General features: G+C 39.2%; 1 protein-coding gene across 1 annotated transcript in view; it reads right to left on the bottom strand.

The window, feature by feature from the left end:
• The window catches only part of LOC105998471 (contactin-associated protein-like 3), a gene marked incomplete at its 3' end in the record, with an annotated part of 148,775 nt that overhangs the window by 85,763 nt on the left and 41,544 nt on the right, over positions 1–21,468 (bottom strand). The window contains exons 4-7 of the mRNA XM_013033181.1: positions 19,877–20,024; positions 9,494–9,697; positions 8,249–8,433; positions 5,857–6,000 (exon numbers count right to left, since the gene is read on the bottom strand). Coding sequence (XP_012888635.1) covers positions 5,857–6,000; positions 8,249–8,433; positions 9,494–9,697; positions 19,877–20,024 — 681 coding nt within the window. The remainder of the gene's footprint in view (positions 1–5,856; positions 6,001–8,248; positions 8,434–9,493; positions 9,698–19,876; positions 20,025–21,468) is intronic.

Below are 21,468 nucleotides of genomic sequence, written 5' to 3'. Positions count from 1 at the left end.
CCAAAGAATCATAGGTCCCATAGTTTCCCTTATTTTCAATAGCAAATATAAGTTTGTAGGACAAGTAGAAAAGGTCAAAAGCTATGTACATATGACCATATAAGATGACATTGAGTGAAATGAACCCCAACCTAGGGACACAACTGTTTTTTTTCTTTCTTGCTATTGTTTTTAATGTACCTATAATGCACCATGTGATTCTTTTCTTTTGTATGTTCTTTCCCCATGGTATAACCCGTGTTTTCATTGTATTTGATTCCAGTATTCTGCTTCTTGTATATACAATTTTGTCATTTGGGGAGGAGAAGGGAAATAAAAATACTGGATAATAAGGATCCAGGCTTACCCATTGTAACAATGAGATGTACAAGACACTATGTTGAAAACAAACTTTACAACTTGGAGAGGGGAGGGAGGAGGTGAGCAGGAAATGGATGGTAGGGAAAAAACAAAGGAGGAGATAACAATGTTTGATAGGAAATGTACTCATTACCTTACTCATATAACTGTAACCCCTCGTACACTATTTTTACAAAAAATATTTAAAAAAGCGAATACCTACATCAGGAACATGATAAAGAAATAATGGTGCACTTTCATAATGAAATATTTTATTGTCATTAAAAATAGAACTCTATCTGGCATTCCAAATATTCATAGGTGCAAAAAGGCACATGTGAAGATCTTATTTTCTTGTCGGGTGCTGGTTGTTCATAACCCTAATCATAGCTACCTAATCAAGAGGCTGAGATCTGAAGCTAGCATGGGTACAAAAGTTGTGAATGCTCAATCTCCATATCAAGCAATCAAAAAAGAAGCTAAACTATTTGCCAGTGGTTTACACCCATAATCCCAACTACTCAGGAGGCTGAGATCTGAGGATCATGGCTCAAAGCCAGCTTGAGCAGGAAAGTCTGTGAGAGTCTTATCTCCAATTAACCACAAGAAAACTGGAAGTGGGGCTGTGGATCAAGTGGTGCAGTGCTTATCTTGTGCCAAAGAGTTTATGGACAGTGCCCAGGCCAGGAGTTCAAGCTCCAGGACTGACAAAAAATAAAAACCTAAGCTATATGGATCAAGTAGAAGAGTACCAGCTGAAGCTAAGACACTGAGTTTAAGCCACCATACTCATACCAAAACATGTGTGTGTGTGTGTGTGTGTGTGTGTGTGTGTGTGTAAGATATATATAGATATATAGATATAGATATCCCATGTAGGCTGGGTGCCAAAGGCTCACACCAGGAATTCTAGCTATTCAGGTGGCTGAGATCTGAGGATTTCAGTTAGAAGGCAGCCGAGGCAGGAAAGTCTGTAAGACTCATCTCTAACCACCAAGAAAAGTTGGAATTGGAGGTATGGCTCAAGAGGTAGATACTAGCCTTGAGTTCAGCTCAGGCCTTGAGTCCAAACCCCAGGTCCAGTACACATACACACACACACACACACACACACACACACAGATACACACACACACACACACACACACACACACACAGATACACACACACCACAAATCCCATTGTAAATAATGCCCAATTTGGGTGACTATTCATAAAGATATAAGTATTCATCCACAGATCTATGTAGGATTAACTATTATGGATGGGTCAGGGAAGGGAAAACATTAGCTCAAGAGCATTAGATGACCTGGGAGTAAATCCAATGGTACAGAGAGAAAAGGACAGGAGAAAAGATAACCCATGCAAAAGAGAGAGATGAATGTAACAGCAAGATGGCTGTCACATTAGTAATATAGGAAGTTCTGCCCTTTTCTGCTATGGACACAGATTCAATGATTTTAAAAAACAGAGTTCTTTTGTGAAAGACAGAATCAGATGAGACATTTCTGACCTTAGAGAAACAGGAAAGTACCTACATGAAAGCTGGAAACAAAATCCAAGAAACCTCATAGTTTACTTCAAGAAAACGAAGCTCTCCAGTTATTCCTGGGAAGGGAAGAAAAGGACTGCACTATACATCCAACATCTAATGTTCTTTTCCAAGCACTTCTCACAGCACTCATTTGTCTTTCCTGAATCTAAGCACCCCAACAGCAAAGGGCTGAGGCTGGAATTCACTGAGAACAACATTTGAACTACCTAAGCACTCCTAATTGTCCCTCTGCATAGCACAGCACAGAGTGTTCTGAAGAAACCCCAAAGCCCAGCTTCACAGAAGAGAAAGAGATGGGCTGGGTCCAACATTCCAGCTTTTCCAGTGACTGGCTTCTACATGAGGCACTGCTGTTTGTTCACAACCTTTCATCACAGATGAGATCTGCCATGGTAGAGATACCTCCCAGCCAGGGAGAACAAAGATGACGTTGTGGACTAACAAGCAAGCACCTGTAAAAGCCTTAAATTTGTGAACAACTGGAGGATGGCAATTTGAACTATCATGCAAGAGTTCATTGTGGCTTGTCCCCACCACTCAGTGTAGACCAAGTGGGTGAACACTTGGTCTGCACAAAGCAGTCTTTCTCTGATGGAAGGGAAGATCCAGATCATCTATCCAATGTTCCACCCATCATTCTGGAAAGCTGACCAAGGAACTGGCTTTTTATCTTGCCTGTCTTGGAGTGTTAATGTGACCCAGAATACTCTAGATGGATGAGGGCATCTGAAAACAAAGGCAAACGTAAGGTCTACCATTCAGTTATCTGCAAGGGCTCTTCCTCCTGGCTCAGCACAAGACTTGTACATCAGAATTGTCCCTAAGAAATGAAAGAGGGGGACTGCGAAGGTGGTTCAGTGGTAGAGCGCTTGCCTTGCATGCATGAGGTACCCTGGGTTCAATTCCTCAGCACCACATAACCAAAATGAAAAAAGCCGGAAGTGGTGCTGTGGCTCAAGTGGTAGAGTGCTATCCTTGAGCTGAAGAGCTGAGGGACAGCGCCCAGGCCCAGAGTTCAGGCCCCACAACTGGATGCCTTCCCCCACAAAAAAAAAAAAAAAAAAGAAATGAAAGAGGATTCAGAAACAACTAGCAACATTCAGAATTCTCAGATGGCTTCTGAGGAACTGCCATCAGTTTCATGTGTATCTAAGCATAGATGAGTGCTGTTGTAAGCTATGGGCCTAGGTGCCTCTGAGCATCTAAGAAGAGTTCAAGGGTGATAGACAGAAATTGGGAAGAGCAAGAGAGGGAGGGAGAAGGAAGGAAGAAATGAAGGGAGGGATGGAGGGAGAAAGGAAGGAAGGAAGGAAGGAAGCAGGGAAGGAAGGAAGGAAAAGGTACCTGAATTAGGAAATTAGGGAAAATACATAGAGCTTTCTACTTAAGGTCATACAGTATGCAAACCTGCCAATGAAAACTAGAGAAGGTTGCTTATTTTTGAAATGAAGATGTGACCACCAAGAATTAAAGAAAATGAAGAAGTAACAAGCATGACCCCTCCCTGACAAGAATTAAGATAAAACTTCAAGAACTAAAATTCAGTGATCCAGAATATAAGAATCTCCTATCTGGGCACTCAAACTTACTTTCACATAAGGATGCACAATGAACTCAGGAGAAAATGCATGAGCAAATGCAAAGTTTAATAAAGATTTATATGTTAGGTTTTAACATTTAAGAAAACAACATCTGACAAATATTTAATAGAGAAACAGGTATTTCAGAACAGCAGATCACATCAGGCAAAAGAGATAATCACTGAACTTGAAGCTAAATCATCTGAAATTAGCTAATCAGAGGCATAAAAAGGAAAAACGGAAAAAAGCTTCTGGGTGACTTACAAGATGTTACCATGCAGACTAATACAGACATTATATATGTCCAAGAAGACAGAGTAAAACAACAGAAAAATTAAATAAATATTAACAAAATTCCTGAAACAGACATCTAGATTTAGGAATCCCAAAGAATTCAAAATATGATGGCTCCAACTAATAGACCACACCAAGAAGCCTCCTAATGAAACAGTGAGAATTCCAGCACAAAGGGAATACTTTGAAAGCAGACAGTGAAAAATGATTATCACAAACTTGGGAACTTCCACACACAATCAATGCATTTCTCAATAGAAACATTGGAAGCTATAGCCAAAGTGCTGAAAATTGCCCATATCTGATCATTTTTGAAGGAAATTTGTTTTTCAAAACTGTAGAAGATGGGCTGGGAAGATGGCTCAGTGGTAGAGTGCTTGTCTTGCATGCCTGAGGCTCTGGGTTCAATTGCTCAGCATCACATAAGCAAAATGAAAAAAGCCGGAAGTGGCGCTGTGGCTCAAGTGGTAGAGCGCTAGCCTTGAGCTGAAGAGCTGAGGGACAGCACCCAGGCCCAGAGTTCAGGCCCAATGACCGGACCAAAAAAAAAAACTGAAGAAGATTTAACAATTTTTCCCAAACAAACCTGAAGAAGTCATCATCTGTTGATCAGCTTTATGAGAAATGTTAAAAGAGTTCATCAAGTTGAAACAAAGCAAAGCTAAATAGCACAGCAAAGTCTAGGAAAGTATAAAACTTGTTAAAAGTAAGCATATAAATAAAGGAAAATGCAACTCTGCAAATGTACTGTAAAAATCACTTTCAATTCTGGTGTAAAAGATAGACAAAGTTTTAAAAACAATTATACAAAATACTATCATGGATCCACAGTATAAAACATTACAAACTATGACATTCATGATCTAAAGTGCATAGGGTGGAGTGCTAGTGTAATTTTCATACATGATTGAAGTTGCTATAGCCTTCTAGCCCTCTCCCCACATTAACTGTAGGAATATGGCACACACATACGATGGACTGGGATTCAGCTTTGAAGGAGAGAATACCACCATAAGGGACAACCTGGAAGAAACTGGAAGACACCATGCTCAGGGAAATAAGCCATTTATAGGACAAAAAGGGAAGGATTCCACTTCTATGAAATGCAATCAAATTCAGAAAAAGCAGAGAGAAAAATGGTAGTAACAGAAGCTGGAAGAAGTGGAAATGGGGAGTTGGTGTAGAACTAACAAAATGTTCCAGTTATGTAAATTAAGTTCCAGAGATCTCTGGACAACCTTGAGTCTATGGCAATGTTATTGCACATATAAAAACTTGTTAAGAAAGTGGATCTCGTTATGTTCTTACAATTAAAAATACTGAATATAAGGTTTTATTTAGATGGCTAGGCATGGTAGTACATATCTATACTCCCAGCTATTCATGATGTAGACTTTAGGCATATCGTGTTTGAAGAATATCCTGGGCAAAAACTTAATAAGAACATCATTGTGACAAGCAAGCTAGGTGTGGGTTCACATCTATAATCCCAGATATAGTAGGAGGGTGAGTAGGACGATTATAGTCTAAGACTGGCTTCCCCATGCAAAAACAAGAGACCATATTCAAAAGGATAACTAAAACAAAAAATGAGCAGGAGACCCGGTTCAAGTGCACCAGCCTAGCAAGTGTGAGGCCATGAATTCAAGGCCAAGTGCTACATTTTCCAAAAGCTATGGACATACTTTGACATTTTTGTAAAATTAAGCAACCGTTTTCCCACAGGTATAAAAATAAAGCATAAAGGAAAACTATGCATGATTTGTACCTTTAGGAAAAACATAAAAACCTGAATTACTGAATTAAATTACAGGTTTTCTATTAAATTCTTTTTTTTCAGGCTGTTGAAAGCTGAATTATTTATTTGCTTTAAAGTCTCAAACACCTTTTAATCTTCACAATGATAGTCATCGTTATCTTAATCTACATTGCTTATGAACCCTATGACTTTTTTATTGTGAAAATACCGTACATGATCAAGGTAATGAGTATATTTCTTATCAAGCATTGTTGCCTCCTCCTTTGTTTCTCCTTCTCCCCCACTCCCCATACTCCCCCTCAACCCGCACCAAAGTTAGGCCTGCTTACCATGAAGAGAATCTGTGATTTGTATTTCTTAGACAGATCAGTGATATCCACTCCATTATAGAAGAGATTTTCAAAACACCCATCAAAGTTTTTGTGTGGGAATGTCGACAATTTTCCATGTTCAGGAATCCCTCCAAAGCTGATCTTAGAAAGAAAAACAATGGCATAAAATCATATTGTTTAATTATTTTCTGATTATCAGGCTGAAATGTTTTACAAGTATAGTGATAATTGGCCTTAATTTTGTTTTGTATTGTTTTACACTGCTATGTTCATTGCAAATCAAGTTTTAAGATGCAACTTATTCTTTTCACCATATTTACAATAGTCAGACTTCCTTACTACAATTTGTCAGTCATATGACTTGTTATTTTTGGATGGTGTTTCATCTTTATTTCATCTTTATTTTTATGGTAAATCTAGATCCACATAAGAACATATCCTACTTCGATGGCTTTTGGCTTAACAAACTTTCTAGCAGCCAGGTTGTGGGGTATTGGCTTCTACCATAATGCTGTGAGCTCATCATAATCAATCCACTGATGCTGTTGTTCAAGAGCAAGCTCTGCCCTTGTTTGGTCTCCTATGCCGATGCCAGTGAGCACTGCATGCAGTTCCCTGGTTTGCTTGATATGCCTGATGCAACGCTGAGCAGAGCCATCAGAACAAGTACTGAAATTCAGGATAGGGTGGAGATTGGGGCTTCAGAATCACTAAAATAAAGTGTATAGGTTTATGAATATTATCTCTCTTCATACTTAACAAATCATGTAAAATGCATGTTGATTAAGTCTGAGCTCTCCAAGCATTGTAAGGTGAATTATCCCAGAAGCCACATTTAAGTAGATGGACTATTGGAGTCCTTATTACATAGCAGGCCACAGAGAGCCAGTTGTTACAAAGGCCTAGAGCCCCCAAATACACATAGCACAGCTAGGAAACAGGCCAGAAATGAAAGAAAGAACAAAATACCAACAAACCAATTCAGCTCCAATAGAGAGCTGAATTGGGACGCCGTGATGAAACAAGCCAGGAAATAAGACACAGGACAGGATCAAGGAGACACACATGGCATTGCATCCCAAGCCTATGCTGTTCCATGCCTAAATAGAGTCTGGGCAGGGGGGGACAGGGTCACAGGACACTCCCAGTCCCAGGCACTTGACTGACAGGTTCAGCGACCTATCAGCCAAGGGCCCACCCCTGTCTCCAAGGATCCAGGAATGCCTATCACCTGTGTGTGTGTGGGAGGGGGGAATTATTACCCTCCCCCTACCATGAAGACAAGATGCCAGGCCTTAAATGGACATACTCAGGTACCAGCAGAACTTTCCCATCAAGGGAAAATAGGCCTTAACCTTCCATATAGGGTATGCTTAGAGGTTACTCAGAGGCTGGTGATCCAAGCCATTTAGGGAGCTAATCAAAGCCCTCCTAAGGCTATGACATCTGCATTTCTCTGAAGCAGAACCCTCCTAGCTCACCCTACTGGCCAGGCATCTGCACTTCAAAGGATGACTTGTCTCACCTCTAGGCCTAAGCACCAGGATGTCTGTAAGAAATTATTTAGGCTCAGCCACCTTACTTCATAAGGTCACTTACTCTGCTTAGGATGATCTGAAGCAAGAATGAATATCTATGGCTGACAATCACATTCCAAACTAAAAATGAATTATCCAACCAGATATGGGTGGCTCACGAGGCTGAGATCGGAGGATTGCACTTCAATGCCAGCCTGGGCAGGAAAGTCTGTGAGACTAAATTCCCAATTAACCACCAAAAAGCTAGAAATGGGGCTGTAGCTCAGGTGGTAGAGTACCAGCCTTGAGAAAAAAAGTATGCAGGTCCTGAGTTCAAACACCAGTACCAATACAGAGAGAGAAAGAGACAGAGACAGAGAGACAGAGAAATAAAACCTAGAATTGTCCAAAATAGCACATCTTAAAATGCTGTTTGTTGTGTTGATTGCTTTTCATACATTAGCTTCTTAAGCAAGCACTTTTGGAGACAAGGAGATAGGGTCTTAATACATACTGACTGGCTAAACTATCTTCCTAAATATAAAGACTAACATCTGTGCATGGTAAGACAACTCAGTAGTGTGTCTGCAGAGTCATGAACCACATCATGATCATACAGGGTCTTAAGACAGGACAGACAGCTTAGACAAGGTGGTCCCTATAAGGTGTCTCACCTAGTGATGCTGTGGCATCATGAAGTTGCCCACATATGTATTATCTCCCCCGGTGGGATGGTCACACAAGAAGTTGCCCACCAGAGTCTGAATTTCCAGGGAAGGGTTGATATTGCTCTATAAAATCCTATTTTCCCTAGAAGACTATATTAGATTTCTGTTATATAATCTGATACACTTGAAAAGGAATTTTGCCACCTTATAACCAAGATCCAGATAGCTGGATCCTGGCTGTGCCTGGAAGAGTTGAGTGTACTTGTCCACAGTGAGGCTTCCATGTGTGCTGTACAGCTCCAGGAGAATGGAATGCCAGTGCTGGTCATCCATCAGGCTGCCCAGGCTGAGGGCTGCTGGCACATCAAGGGAGGACATGTTAGCCTCACCTAAAAAGAGGAAAAGTGAACATACTGAGAGTTCAGCTGGGTCAGAACTGTGGTTTCTAGTAAAGAAGTCTAACATGTTTCACAATTACAACTTCCTTACCATCTCCTATTAGTTAGCTAATTGTTTTATTTTCATCTTTTACTTTTTTGTCTTGGAAAAATTGGGGTTTGAAATCAGAGCTGCAAGGGCTCCTCCTGATAGCCTGAGCTATCCCCCAAGTCCTTTTGGCTTTAGTTAATTTCTGGAGAGGGTCTTGCATTTTTATCCACGGTAGACCTCAGACCATGATCTTCCTACCTATGCCTCTTATGAGGCTGGGATGACAGACATAAATCAACACACTCAGCTTTTTGTTGAGGTGGGGTTTCGTTTTTCTCAAAGCTGGCCTCAAACTATGGTCCCCTATCTCCTTTTTGTACATAGCTGAGACTGCAGGTGTATACCACATGCCTAGATTAACCTTAATCTTGAACACAATCTACTTTTAGCCTTGTCTCCACTCTCAGCCTCTTGAGTGCTAGAATTACAGGTGTGTGCCAATAGATCTGTTTCTTTGGAGGCAGAGTCTTACCATATACTAGGCTGGCCTAAAATATCTGATTCTCCTCTCTCAGACTCTTGAGTGCTAGAATTACAGGTCTGTGCCACTAAATCTGTTTCAATATCCATTGTATTTTCATTTAAGTTGAAAATATTTTCTTATTGTGACCTTATTAATATTAGTATCTCAAACTTTTACAATGATCCATTTGTGTCTTTATGATATTATTAGCAGCTATGATCATTGAGCAGCTAATGAGGTTCCTAGACAATTGAACTATAAAGCTGTGTATAGAAATTACAGTTCAGATACCCATATGTTGATTTTACTATTCCTCAACTGTAGGGCATCCTTGTTCCCTTGACCTGCAGATTCTGTTTATACAAATTACTCCATGCCTCCTTTCATTATTCATGGGTTTAGTTTCAGGTAAAAGTCACTATTTACTGAAAATTTAAGTATAAAATACTTTCATCTAAATAATTGTGTTTTCAAAAACACTTCCTTGATGTTTTTACCTGAATTAAGGGACAGGACCAGTTTTCCTTGAGCTAGTTCCAAGGTAAAATTCTTGCCATTTCGTCCTTGCCTATGAAATAAAATCCCATCACTCTTCCTGGAGTTAAAATTCAGAGAAATGACTTCCTTTGTTGGAGTTGTGGATTTCTGAATAAAGGTGTACAGCAAAGAACTTTTTCCATCAAAATGAACCACTTCTGAGCCTACAATGAAAGACATCAAAATGTGATTTTAATAGGATACTTGTACTGGTGCACTGAAGTGTGCAAGTGGACACTGGAATGGACACACGAAGCATATTTCTGGCTGCCACCCACTTCCAGGTGACACTGGTCAGTCCACTTCAACTGCAGGGTGCCTTCTCTGCAACTTCCCTAAGGCATGTCATCAAGTGTCTGCATGGCTTCTGTGTCCATATGTGCCCCTTGTTCAGGGTTTTCCCATCTTGGGAAACACAGGCCCAACAATGAGCTGTCATTAGTGTCCCTGCACACAATGTCCCTGTGGCCCAGCAGTTCAACATCACTGCTTATCTGTAAGGTTACAGTAGTTTACACCGGCTGGCAAAAGGGGTCACTAAAAAAGAATCACTAAAAGAAACCAATCCCTACAATAACACATAAGCAAAAGATTTTGTATCACTATGAAAAATCCCTCATATTTTTCCTATCTCATGGGTTAAAAAGACACAGCTGTCCTTAAAAGAATGTGTAATACATGAAGACAAAAGCAAAAAGACCTCAAAACAACATTGAGATTCCACCTCACCCCAGTTAGAATAGCTAGAATCAAGAACTCTAATAACAACAGATGCTGGAGGGGATGTGGCCAAAAGGGAACCCTATTGCATTGTTGGTGGGAGTGTAAACTTGTTCAACCACTTTGGAAAGCACTTTGGAGGTTCCTCAAAAGATTCCACATAGAGCTCCCCTATGACCCAGCAATCCCACTTTTGGGCATTTACACAAATGATTACAAACAAGAGCATACAAAGGCTACCAGCACAACTATGTTTATCACAGCATTATTTACCATAGCTAAGATATGAACAAACCCAGACGTCCCTCAGTAGATGAATGGATCAAGAAAATAGTATATATATATACATACACACACACACACACACACACACACACACACACACACACACACACACACAATGGAATTCTATGCCTCCATCAGAAAGAATGATATCACCCCATGTGTTAGGAAATGGAAAAACTTGGAAAAAATTATATTAAGTGAAGTAAGCCAGACCCAAAGAAACATAGGTCTCATGGTTTCCCTTATTTTCAATAACAAGTACATGTGTAGGATAAGCAGAAAAGGTCAAAAGCTATGTACATATGACCATATAAGATGATGTTAAGCAAAATGTACCCCAAGATAGGGACACAAATTTTTTTTCTTTCTTGCTATTGTTTCTAATGTATTTATAATGTACCGTGTGATTTTCTTTATTTCTTTGTATGTTCCTCCCCCACAGTATAACCCCTGTTTGCACTGTATTTGATGTCAGTGCCCAGCATCTTCTATATTCACTTCTTTGATTCAGGGAGGAGAAGGGAAAAAACAAAATTCTTAAATAGGGATACAGGTTGAGCCATTGTAACAATGAGATGTATAATATGCTATGTTGAAAACAAACAAACTTTACAACTTCGGCAGGTGTGGGGGGTAGCTGTGGAGGTGGGAGGGAAGGGATGCTAGGGGAAAAACAAAGGAGGAGGCAACAATGCTTGATAGGAAATGTACTCATTACCTTGCTCATGTAACTGTAACCCCTCTGTACAGTACTTTTACAATAAAAAATGTACAAAAAAGCAAAAGAGCAACAAAATATGAAGCTGACATCTAGTATATATTGCTTATTTTTGTTTATTATTTTTGTGGTATGGAGGCAGAAACAAGAGTCTTGGGAACACTAGGCAAACAATCTATCACTAAGCTCCACACAGAGGCTTAATGTTCTTAATTTCCTGTACACATACATTTCATTCAGACTAACTACAAATTTACAATAAACTTTTAAGGTTTACAATCAAAATAAATATTATATGTAGCTACCTGTTTGTTTATGGCAATGCTGGTGTTTGAACTCACAGCATTGCATTTGCTAGACAAGCACTCTACCATGTGAGGCACGTACCCTACCCTTTCACACCTCATTTTCTAGGTAGGCTCCTGTGTTGTTACTCAGGGTCAGCCTCAGACTCCAATCCTCCTATACATGTCTCCAGCTACGATTATTATAAGGAAGTGCTACCCAAACTGGCTTTGCCTTAATAAACACAATCCAACTGAACAATTTCTTTTGTTTCATTTGGTTTTCGGTTTCTTTGTCTTACTGAAGTAAGGAGACTGAGCCTAAATAATTTCTTGCAGACATCCTAGTGCCTAGACAGGAGATGAAGGGGCTGTCCACCCAGCTCCAAGGCCTAGAGGTGACACAAACCATCCTCTGAAATGCAGGCGCCTAGCTCAAGGTGAGCTAGGAGGGCTCTGCTTCAGAGAAATGCACATGTTATCTTGCTTTCATGGTGGGGGAGGGTGATGCCCCCAACCCGCTCAGGTGATGGGCATTCCTGGAACCCTGGAACCCTGGAGACTACCAGCACTTGGCTGATAGGTTGCTGAACCTGTCAGTCCAGTGCCTGGGGCTGGGAGTATCTTGTGACCCTGCCCCCTGTGAACCTGGCCTGTGTCCTGTCTCCTGGCTTGTCTCTGATCATCATGGCCTCCCAATTTGGCTCTTTATCAGAGTTGAATTGGCTTGTTGGTATTGTTTTTGTTCTTTCTTTCCTCTCTGGCCTGTTTCCTAGCTATGTTTTGTGCATTTTGGGGGCTGCAGGCCTTTGTAACAACAGACTGCTTGCAGACTGCTAACGGTGTAATAAAGACTCTAATATTCCATCTACCAAACTGTGGCTTCCCTGATAATTTACCTTACAATATTACTACATAGTCCAGGCTGGTCTTGAACATGGCATCTTCTTGCTTCAGTCTCTTGAGTGCTGGGGTTACAGACATGAACCAAGAAGCCTAGCTTATTAACTGAGATGGAGTCTCACCAACAGTTTTCCCTGGGCTGCCTTCAAACTGCAATCTTTCTGAACTCCACCTCTGGAGCAGCTAGTTCTGACATGTACCTATCATAGCTACTTTTTTTAATTCAGAAGGTTGGTTTCATCTATACAGTGTGGTATACAAATCTGACAGGGGAATTTGGTGTGAGAATGACTCCTTATGAAGGAAAAAAAATCCATTTTGTCACAATATCTTGGAAGGCTATAATCAGGTGTTGTTTTGAGAGGAAACCTTTTGTTTGAGACTAGAAATCTGGAAACCAGAAAAAATAAGAAGTCAGAGATTTTGAGGGCACCATGCTACAGTGTCTGGTTGGGACACAGATAAGAAAGGGAGTCATAAAGAAAGAGGATGTCAGGCACAGGGAACCTGGGTAGGTGGTAGAGGCCCTGCCTACTGTGGCTAGAGTAAGTCCCACTACCTGAGAATTACTGCACACCCACACTGAGGGCTGCATTCCAATGCACAGTGTCTCTTTCCTCTGGAGAAGGCTTCCTGCTGCTAGAACCAACACCTGAGCCCAAGTCAGGCGGATTGATTGACTTCCCCAGCCTCCTAACTCCCACAGGGAGGTTTATTATTATATACACTTCCAAGCACAATACTCAGTCCTTGGTTCTCTCACTTCAGTCTAGATATCAGTTTGGTTTGCTCCCCTACTCTCTGATGCAATTACAGGGCACCCTTACGTTTAGACTTTTACCACTCCTGGGTGCACAAACTGAGAGGCCTATGGGACAGCTAGAAACTGGCCCAGCCCCAAGCTGCAAAGCAGATCAGGGCAAGCAACAACTCCCAAAACATAAAGAAGGGAAATTTCTGAAGTGAATTCTCAAAGCACACTACATACAACATGTGTAAAAATGTCTCCATTTTTGTATTTTGTATGACTAATAAATGCCAATTTATAAAAGGCATAAAAATATGAAAAGTAAGAAAATAAAGTGAATGTAGCCCTAAAGCTGACAACAGACCCTTGACCAGTCAAGCCCTCAGCCTGTACACAGTACAATACCAGACTGAAAAAGTGGGAACTGCAGGAGGCTTCAGTGACAACTCATGACTGTCTCCACCTGACAGACTCCAGTATTAGAGGACCTAGAAAACGGATTCTTTGTCATTTTTAAACCTTTTACTTTTCTTGTAAATACATTTTCTTTTTTATCTTTATTAAGTTTAAGTAGTTATACAAAGAAGTTGCCATTTAACAAAGCAGTTTATGAGTACAATATACCTTGATCAATGTCACCTCTTTCAGCATTCTAACCCATCCCTCCTCTACCCATCCCTTTCCTTACTCTTCTTAATTCTGTAGAATATACACTGGATTCTTCACTATATTCTCCCCCTCATCTCCTCTTCATTCCCCTACCTCTTTCCTTTTCCCCTGGATCTCACCCTTTTGAGTACCCGCTTTCTGGTGTTTTATTCTGCTGAACTTTGATTTTGCCTTCCTAAGGCAAAATTACATTATTTAAGATCTCCTTTGAATGCATGGAATCAACCAAGATACCCCTCAATGGACAAATGGAGCAAGAAGATATGGTATATATACACAATAGAATTTTATTCATCCATTAAAAGAACCGTATTGTATCATTTGTAATGAAATGAAAGGCGTGGAAAATTATGTTAAGTAAAATAAGTCAAGTCCCTAGAGACTTATATATGGAAGCTAGATTTAGCTTATGAACTTGTAAGTAAATACGTTGAGTTGTAGGCAAGTGTGTATAAATGTGTTGGCTTTTTCTTTTATTTTTATGTTTTACTGTATTTTAGTATTATTTCCAAAAGTCATTCACATTTTCATTTATTTCTTTATGTTCATTTTCTTTATGTTTTGTATTTATTTGTAATCTTCTCCATACTTCTTTTGTCATTCTTTTCTTTTAGCTAATCATGCTTCTTCTTTTCTCCCTTTCCCCCATCCTTATTTCATCTATTTGTAATTATCACTTTTTTCTTAATTTTTCATGCTAGATCTGGGACTTGAACTTAGGGCCTGGCACTGTCCCTGAGCCTTTTTTATTCCTTTTGTCTTTTTGTTTAAGTTTACCACTTTACTGCTTGAACCATAGCTCCACTTTCAGCTCATAGACTTTCCTGTCAGGCTGGCTTTGGACTGCAGTCCTCAGGTAACAGTTTCATGAGTAGCTAGGATTACAGGCATGACCCACAGTTGTCTGGCTTTCATTTTTAACTTCATAATTGATTCTACTTTTATTGCCATTTTCTTTTCTCTGATTACTGGTGGGACAAAAAAATCAAGTTTGATGAATTTTAATTGCATTTCTATACCTGGATTTTTTTTAACCTGGATTGTTTTGATGTTGCTGTTAAAGTGATTTGTTTTCTCCACTTCAAGTAGTACTTAGGACTGAGCTGTTAAAACAAAACTTCTCATCAAGAAGACCCTCAACTAAACCAAAAATATGATAAAGCAATATGCCTCCTGAAAATATTCATACATCTTTTATAACTCAATTCCATGATTTTTAAGTGGTTGAATTTCCAGATGAAGGATTCAAAAGGATTCAAAATGACCAAAAACCTCTAAAATGACCCAAATAAACAGATGAATGGTACAAAGAAGCCAATTCAAGAATTGGGTAAGAAATTTAGCAACTTAGATTTGAAATTCAGCAATGAAACAGATTCTGAAAAAAAATTGCAATCTTGGAAATGAAAAGTTAAATAACTCAAAAGTTTAAAAATGAATAGGAAACACCACCAAACACTGGATTTAGTGAAAGAAAGAATATAAGTAGCTGGGTATACCATTGTATGCCTGTAATCTCATTATTCAGGTAAGAATTGAGGATTTGAGTTTGAGGACAGATTAAAAACACAGTAAGAATCTGCATTATACTCATAAACTGGTATGTTGATTTGAAACCCTCTGTACAACTACTTTAATAAAAATTAAAGAAAACTATACAAAATAAAAAATATCAAAGATTGAAGGCAAGATGGAGGGATTAGTGCATTCGGTAGGAGTAATGAAAAATAATCATGAGCATCCTTTGAAGCTATCTGGGACATGTCTTAGACACATACTATAAATCTGCAATGTAGAAGATGAGGAGGGGATACATAGAAAAACGCATAGATTTGGGGAAAGAGATGAACATCCATTATCATGAAGCATTTAGACCCCCAAACAGTCATGACAATAAAAGATTCTCTTCACATTAGAACAAAGAAACATGGTAAAAGCTACAAGAAAAAAAGTTCCCGGCTAACTAAAATGGGAAACCTGCCAGAATAAAAGTAGATCTCTAATATTAGAAATAATTACCAACCAACACTCATATACCCAGCAAATGTATCCTTCAAAACTGAGAGACAAATAAATGCTCTCCAGTCGAGCAAAGGTAAAGCAATTCATGAAAACCAACTTCCCATCACAGGCAGTACCTAATACTTAATACACAGTACTTACTACTACATGCAAAGCGGAAGAAAGACATGCACAACTAGAAAGCTTGGGAAAGAATAGACTTCACTGGAAGAATGAATACACAATGAGAAGTAGGAAAGAACACTAACAGACAACCAGCAAGGTGTTAACATGGAAGCAGAATTGTGTAGATACTTACCAATACTAATCATAAATCCTGTCTTAAACAATGAAAAGATGCAAACTGGAAGCAGTGCACTGGTGGTTCATATGTGTAATCCTACCTCTTCAGGAGGCTGAGATGTGAAGATCAAAGCCAACCCAAGCAGCATAGTCCATGACACTCTTATCTGCAAGCCACCACCAAAAAGCCTGAAATGAAGCTGTGGCTCAAGTGGTAGAGCACTAGCTTTGAGCAAAAAAACTCAAGGACAGTGCCCAGGCCCTGAGTTCATGCCCCAGGATCAGCAAAAAATAAAACATAAAAAGATTCAGGATGGATCAAAAACCATAATCCAACTGTCTGGTGTCTATAAGTAATTTGCTTCATTGGCAAAGGCACATACCCACACAAAAAGTGAAAGGATGGGAAATGGTACATTCCAAGAACAGAATCTGAGGGAAAGTAAGAGTAGCTATACCTCTATTCTGGAGTTGAATTCAGTTTCAAATTATTCTGAGAAAGTAAAAGAAGGAAACTATATACTAATGAAGGAAAAAATAAATTAACAAGTTATAACAATTGTAAATACGTATGCTCTGAATGTTGCAGCATCCAAGTTTGTAAAATATACACTACTGAATCCAGATGAAATAACAGTATATGTATTCAATATTGACTTTCATCTACAGACTGATCATCCAGTCCATCAAAACAAAACAGAGACTTCAGAAGTAACCAGTACTATGTATTTAACATACATTCCAGCCAATGACTGCACAATCCACATTCTTATAGAATAAGTCTTAATAAATAAAAATTGAAATAATTTCTTTTATCTTATCATATAACAATGGAATAAAATTATAAATCAATATCAACAGAGACAGTATCAAGAAACTGCAAACCATCTGAGTCATTTGAGAAATCAGAGAGGAAATTTTAAAACTCTTAGAATTAAATGAAAATGAAAACACAACTTACTATATAATATTTGAGAGACAACAAAGGCATATCTAAGAGGAAGATTATAATTATGAGGTCTACATTAAAAAATTCATAGAGATGTGTTATGAATTACCAATGATGCATCTCAAGGTTGTAGGAAAATAAGAACAAGCCAAACAAAATTAGTAGTTGGAAACAAATAGTAATGACCATTATAGAAATTAATGAAAATGAGACTGAAAGAATAGAGCAAAGAACTAAAGAGGAATTGGTTCTTCAAAAACATAAACAATATTAACAACCCCATAGTAACGCTAATCAAAATAAAGATGGGAAGGACTCAAATTAGTAAAATCATAAATTAAAATGATATAACCAGTACCACTAAAACCCAGAGGATCAGTAGTAATATTTTTGAAGAATTATATTCAAATAAGTTAGAAACACCAAGAGAAATAAATTTCTAGATACATATGCCCAACCAAAATTGAACAAGAGATTATAAATGACCTCAACTGACATATGATGAGGCATGAGATTCCACCCTGGGAATCAAGCCCATTCCTGTGTCTACCCTGGCTCTGAAGACTCTGAATCCATCACCAGGGCGCTTGGCCTGGAAGACAGGCATGGGCATCAGCCTCATGCATTTACCTCATCTTACAGAGTAAAGGTTCCAAAAGTAGGTGGTGTACTGAATAGAGTCTGACTTTTTCTAATCTAGTCTGATTACTTTCTACTTTTCCACAAAGCAGATGGATTCTATAAAAGACTAAAGGTCAGAATTAACCTCCCTGTTTTTGTTCGTGGGAGAAATCATTAATACTTTCATCTATTTTACTGTGTTCCTGATGGTACATTGACTAAACTCGAGTATTCTGAAAGTGGGAGCAGAACTGGAAAGAAGGAGTTCCTTCATGAAGCCTCTTCTCAGCACCTTCCTTCACCATTTCAAAATATGTCCTTTTTTATTTTTTTGTGCCAGTCCTTGGAATTGAGCTCAGGACCTAGATACTGTCTCTGAACTTTCCAGCTCAAGGCTAGTGCTCTACCACCAGAACGTTAGCTCTACTTCTGGCTTTTTGGTGCTTAATAAGAGTCAAACTTTCCTGCCTGGGTGGCTTTGAACCTCAATCCTCAGATTTTAGACTCTGAGTAGCTAGAATTACAGGCATGAGCCACTGGCACCCAGGAAAGCTTTCTTCATTTTTATAGAAAAATATTAACATATTATTAAAAGGTTATGAATATTGACACTTATGGATTCTATTAAATCTAAAGAGGAAGAGGAGGAGGAAGAAGAGGAAGAGGAAGAGGAGGAGGAAGAGGAGGAGGAGGAGGAAGAAGAAGAAGAAGAAGAAGAAGAAGAAGAAGAAGAAGAAGAAGAAGAAGAAGGAGAAGGAGAAGGAGAAGGAGAAGGAGAAGGAGAAGGAGAAGAAGAAGAAGGAGAAGGAGAAGGAGAAGCAGCAACAACAACAACAACAGGGATTCTGGTGACTTGTTACCTATCATGGTTCAGAGCCAGCCAAGGCAGAAAAAGTCAGTAAGGTTTTATTTCCAATAAATGCCAAACTGGAGGAAACTCAGGTGGTAAGACACTATTTATTTGTGAGAAAATAAACACAGGGCTTGAGTTCCCTTGACAGTAACTAAAACAAATAAAAAGAAACACATGACAAGCAATTACAATTCATATTATTCTTTATCTCAGTTGAAACAGGGCAGAGATGCCATCTCATGACTGGCTATCTAGTGAGCTACAAGAGGCTCATTTCTGTATATGGGCTTCCTGCTTCTAAAAATTCATTCACTTCCTCCTTTCATTCCTTGCCTATTAATAAATACATTAATGAAGAAAAAGTACAATATAATTATGATAGCTGATGGAAATAGAACTCGGTGTTGTAGGATTGCTAGAGAATGATATTGAACACAAACCTTGCAAGTCAAAGAAGGCAGAAAAGAAGAGACAGAAGAGGACTACAAGAGGAAAAACAACCTAAGGAAATGGAGACTGAGTTGGGAAAGGGTTTGGTATTTTAGAACGCCAGCTTCACTGAGAGAGTGACCTGGAGTTCATAAGATAAGAGGTGTTGTTGAATGACAAACCAATGAGAGAAGACTTTAGAGCTAAATACATGGCAAGTCCTTGGAACACCAACAAATACTGGGGGGCTTCCTAAAGGAAGATTCTGAGAGAGTAGTCCCCTAGCATCTGCCTTAGTCTTGAAATGGTACACAAGCCTTGAAGAATAAAAATGCATAAGGCAAAGAAGGAAGCCATGACCATATACTGTGCTAAAAATATATATTGACTGGCATTGTAAATGGAAAGTAATGCAATGTAACTAAAAAAAGAATCAGTATTTGAAAGCCACTGTTTGCCAATATAAACAATTTGGATGTTATCCTTCATATAAATAAGGAATATAAAATACAAACTAAGAAGAAAGACAATAGCTGTTATCAACCATATTGTCAAAAAAAAAAGAAATTAAAGTGCTGTGCTAGAACAATTATTCCTACTACTGATAAGAACAAACAGTGTACAAAACCACTAAAACTCAACTATGTCCTGTGGTTGTTTTGTATTCATGATTATTATTTGTCTGTATTTTTATTCTAGGATCTCCTCAAGAGCAAAATTAATAAAGTCAGCATCACCAGGATTTCCCATAAAGAGTGGTTCTACTTGAATAGATGGACAGCCTGAAAGCCTGCAACAGTTACAGCCTGATTTTCACAATACATGTATGCTGAACGTCAGGCAGTGGTAAGCCTACTTACGATATGCACATCCATACACTTCAACGCGCATCCCAATCCTCCCCTTGGGGTTCCAGGCCAAAGGGAGGAAGCGCAGGAACCTGGTTTCAAAGGGCGACTGGAGACTACAGTGCACCACACTGTCTGAATTGGTGTTTCCTGGGAATCCCTGGAAGGAAGGAAGAAAGGATCAATGAATCTGCTGGAAATTTCCTCCACATCACAGCAATGCCTTGTTCTGTCACATAACTGACACAGGCTGGCTTCCTTCAGTAAACCACTACTGTTCATTCAGATGTGTTGACCTCTTCTTAGTCCTGGGACTGGTTACTATTGTCTAAGCTTTCCTTCTTCCCAATGTAGTTAAAACTCCTTCAGCACCTCCTTCAACATTCTTCTCTTAAAGGCTTGCTTTGAGACAGTTGTTCATTCCCTAAACCCTTTCCCTCATCTCTAAGCATGTCAGGAACCTAGAAACCCAAGAACTCATAATTCTGTTCCTAGAATGATCCTCAGCCTACGGCCACTGAGGATAAAGGACACAGGGCCCTGGCTGCAGCTGTCATTGATTAGCCTTCATGCCTTTGCCGTTTAAAGATCAAATGTAAGCACTGCATGTTGATGAAACAACACTTTTCTAAAGTACTGTGTTAAATTATAGCTTTTACTATTTAGTGTTACCTCCTGGTAGAAATACTAAACCAAGAGAGAAGATAGATTTACTTTATTGTGGGGAAATTGACAGTCTAGGTTTCTCAAAACTATTTCCTTCCAATGAAGAGCAACATACTTTATAAGGCATTTGGAAACTTAATTTTTGTAGGAAAGGGCCATTTTCACACTGAATACAAATAATATCCCTAATACACTTGTTTGTCTCGTCCTTTCAAGCAGGGTCATGTTTACTTCAGAAGAATACAGTGGCTGGTCTGTTTTGTTAAGTTTAGTTTTTGTTTTTGAGACACAGTCCTGCTATATAGACCAGCCTGGCCTCTGTAGCTCAGCTTGGCCTTCACTCATGATCCCTCTGTCTCTGCGCCTCCAGTGCTGAGATCACAGGCTTGCATCCTCATGCCCACCATGTGTGGTGTATTCTGTTCCCCTCATCACAGGCTTTTGGAAGTATGTTCACCTAAGATTCTAAGGGAATCTAGTCAGCTCATTATATCCAAATAACTTAAAAGATTGCATGGAAGCTCTAAGGTGAAAAACACTGAAAAGGAAAAGAAAACAGATGCCAAAGACAAGGCTCATGTGCTAATGCAGAACAACAGAAAGATTTCAGGCTGTCTCTTGGCTCATGTCTGGAAACTGACACTTAGGGAGAATTGTCATTCCCCTCAGAACTGATGAGAGTGACTTCATACTGCCTAAGCTGTTTGAGCAATGTGGTTTATGCCAAATACTTATTCTATGAGGATTCTATAGGAATCTTGAGTTAGGGTATTTTCTACAGATAAGATGCCCCCAAATCTTGTCCCTTCATAATAATCCTGGAGCCAGACACCAGCTGAGCAAGTATGATGTCCTAAATTTAAAAAACAAACTAAAACAGTGGGGCACACCAATGGTTCATGCCTGTAATCCTAGCTACTTAGGAGGCTGAGATCTGA

The sequence above is a fragment of the Dipodomys ordii genome, unplaced genomic scaffold (assembly GCF_000151885.1).
Source record: "Dipodomys ordii isolate 6190 unplaced genomic scaffold, Dord_2.0 Scaffold164, whole genome shotgun sequence".
Taxonomy (NCBI): Eukaryota; Metazoa; Chordata; class Mammalia; order Rodentia; family Heteromyidae; genus Dipodomys; species Dipodomys ordii.
Note: the sequence above shows the minus strand (reverse complement) of the source record. Positions and strands in the feature narration are given on the sequence as shown.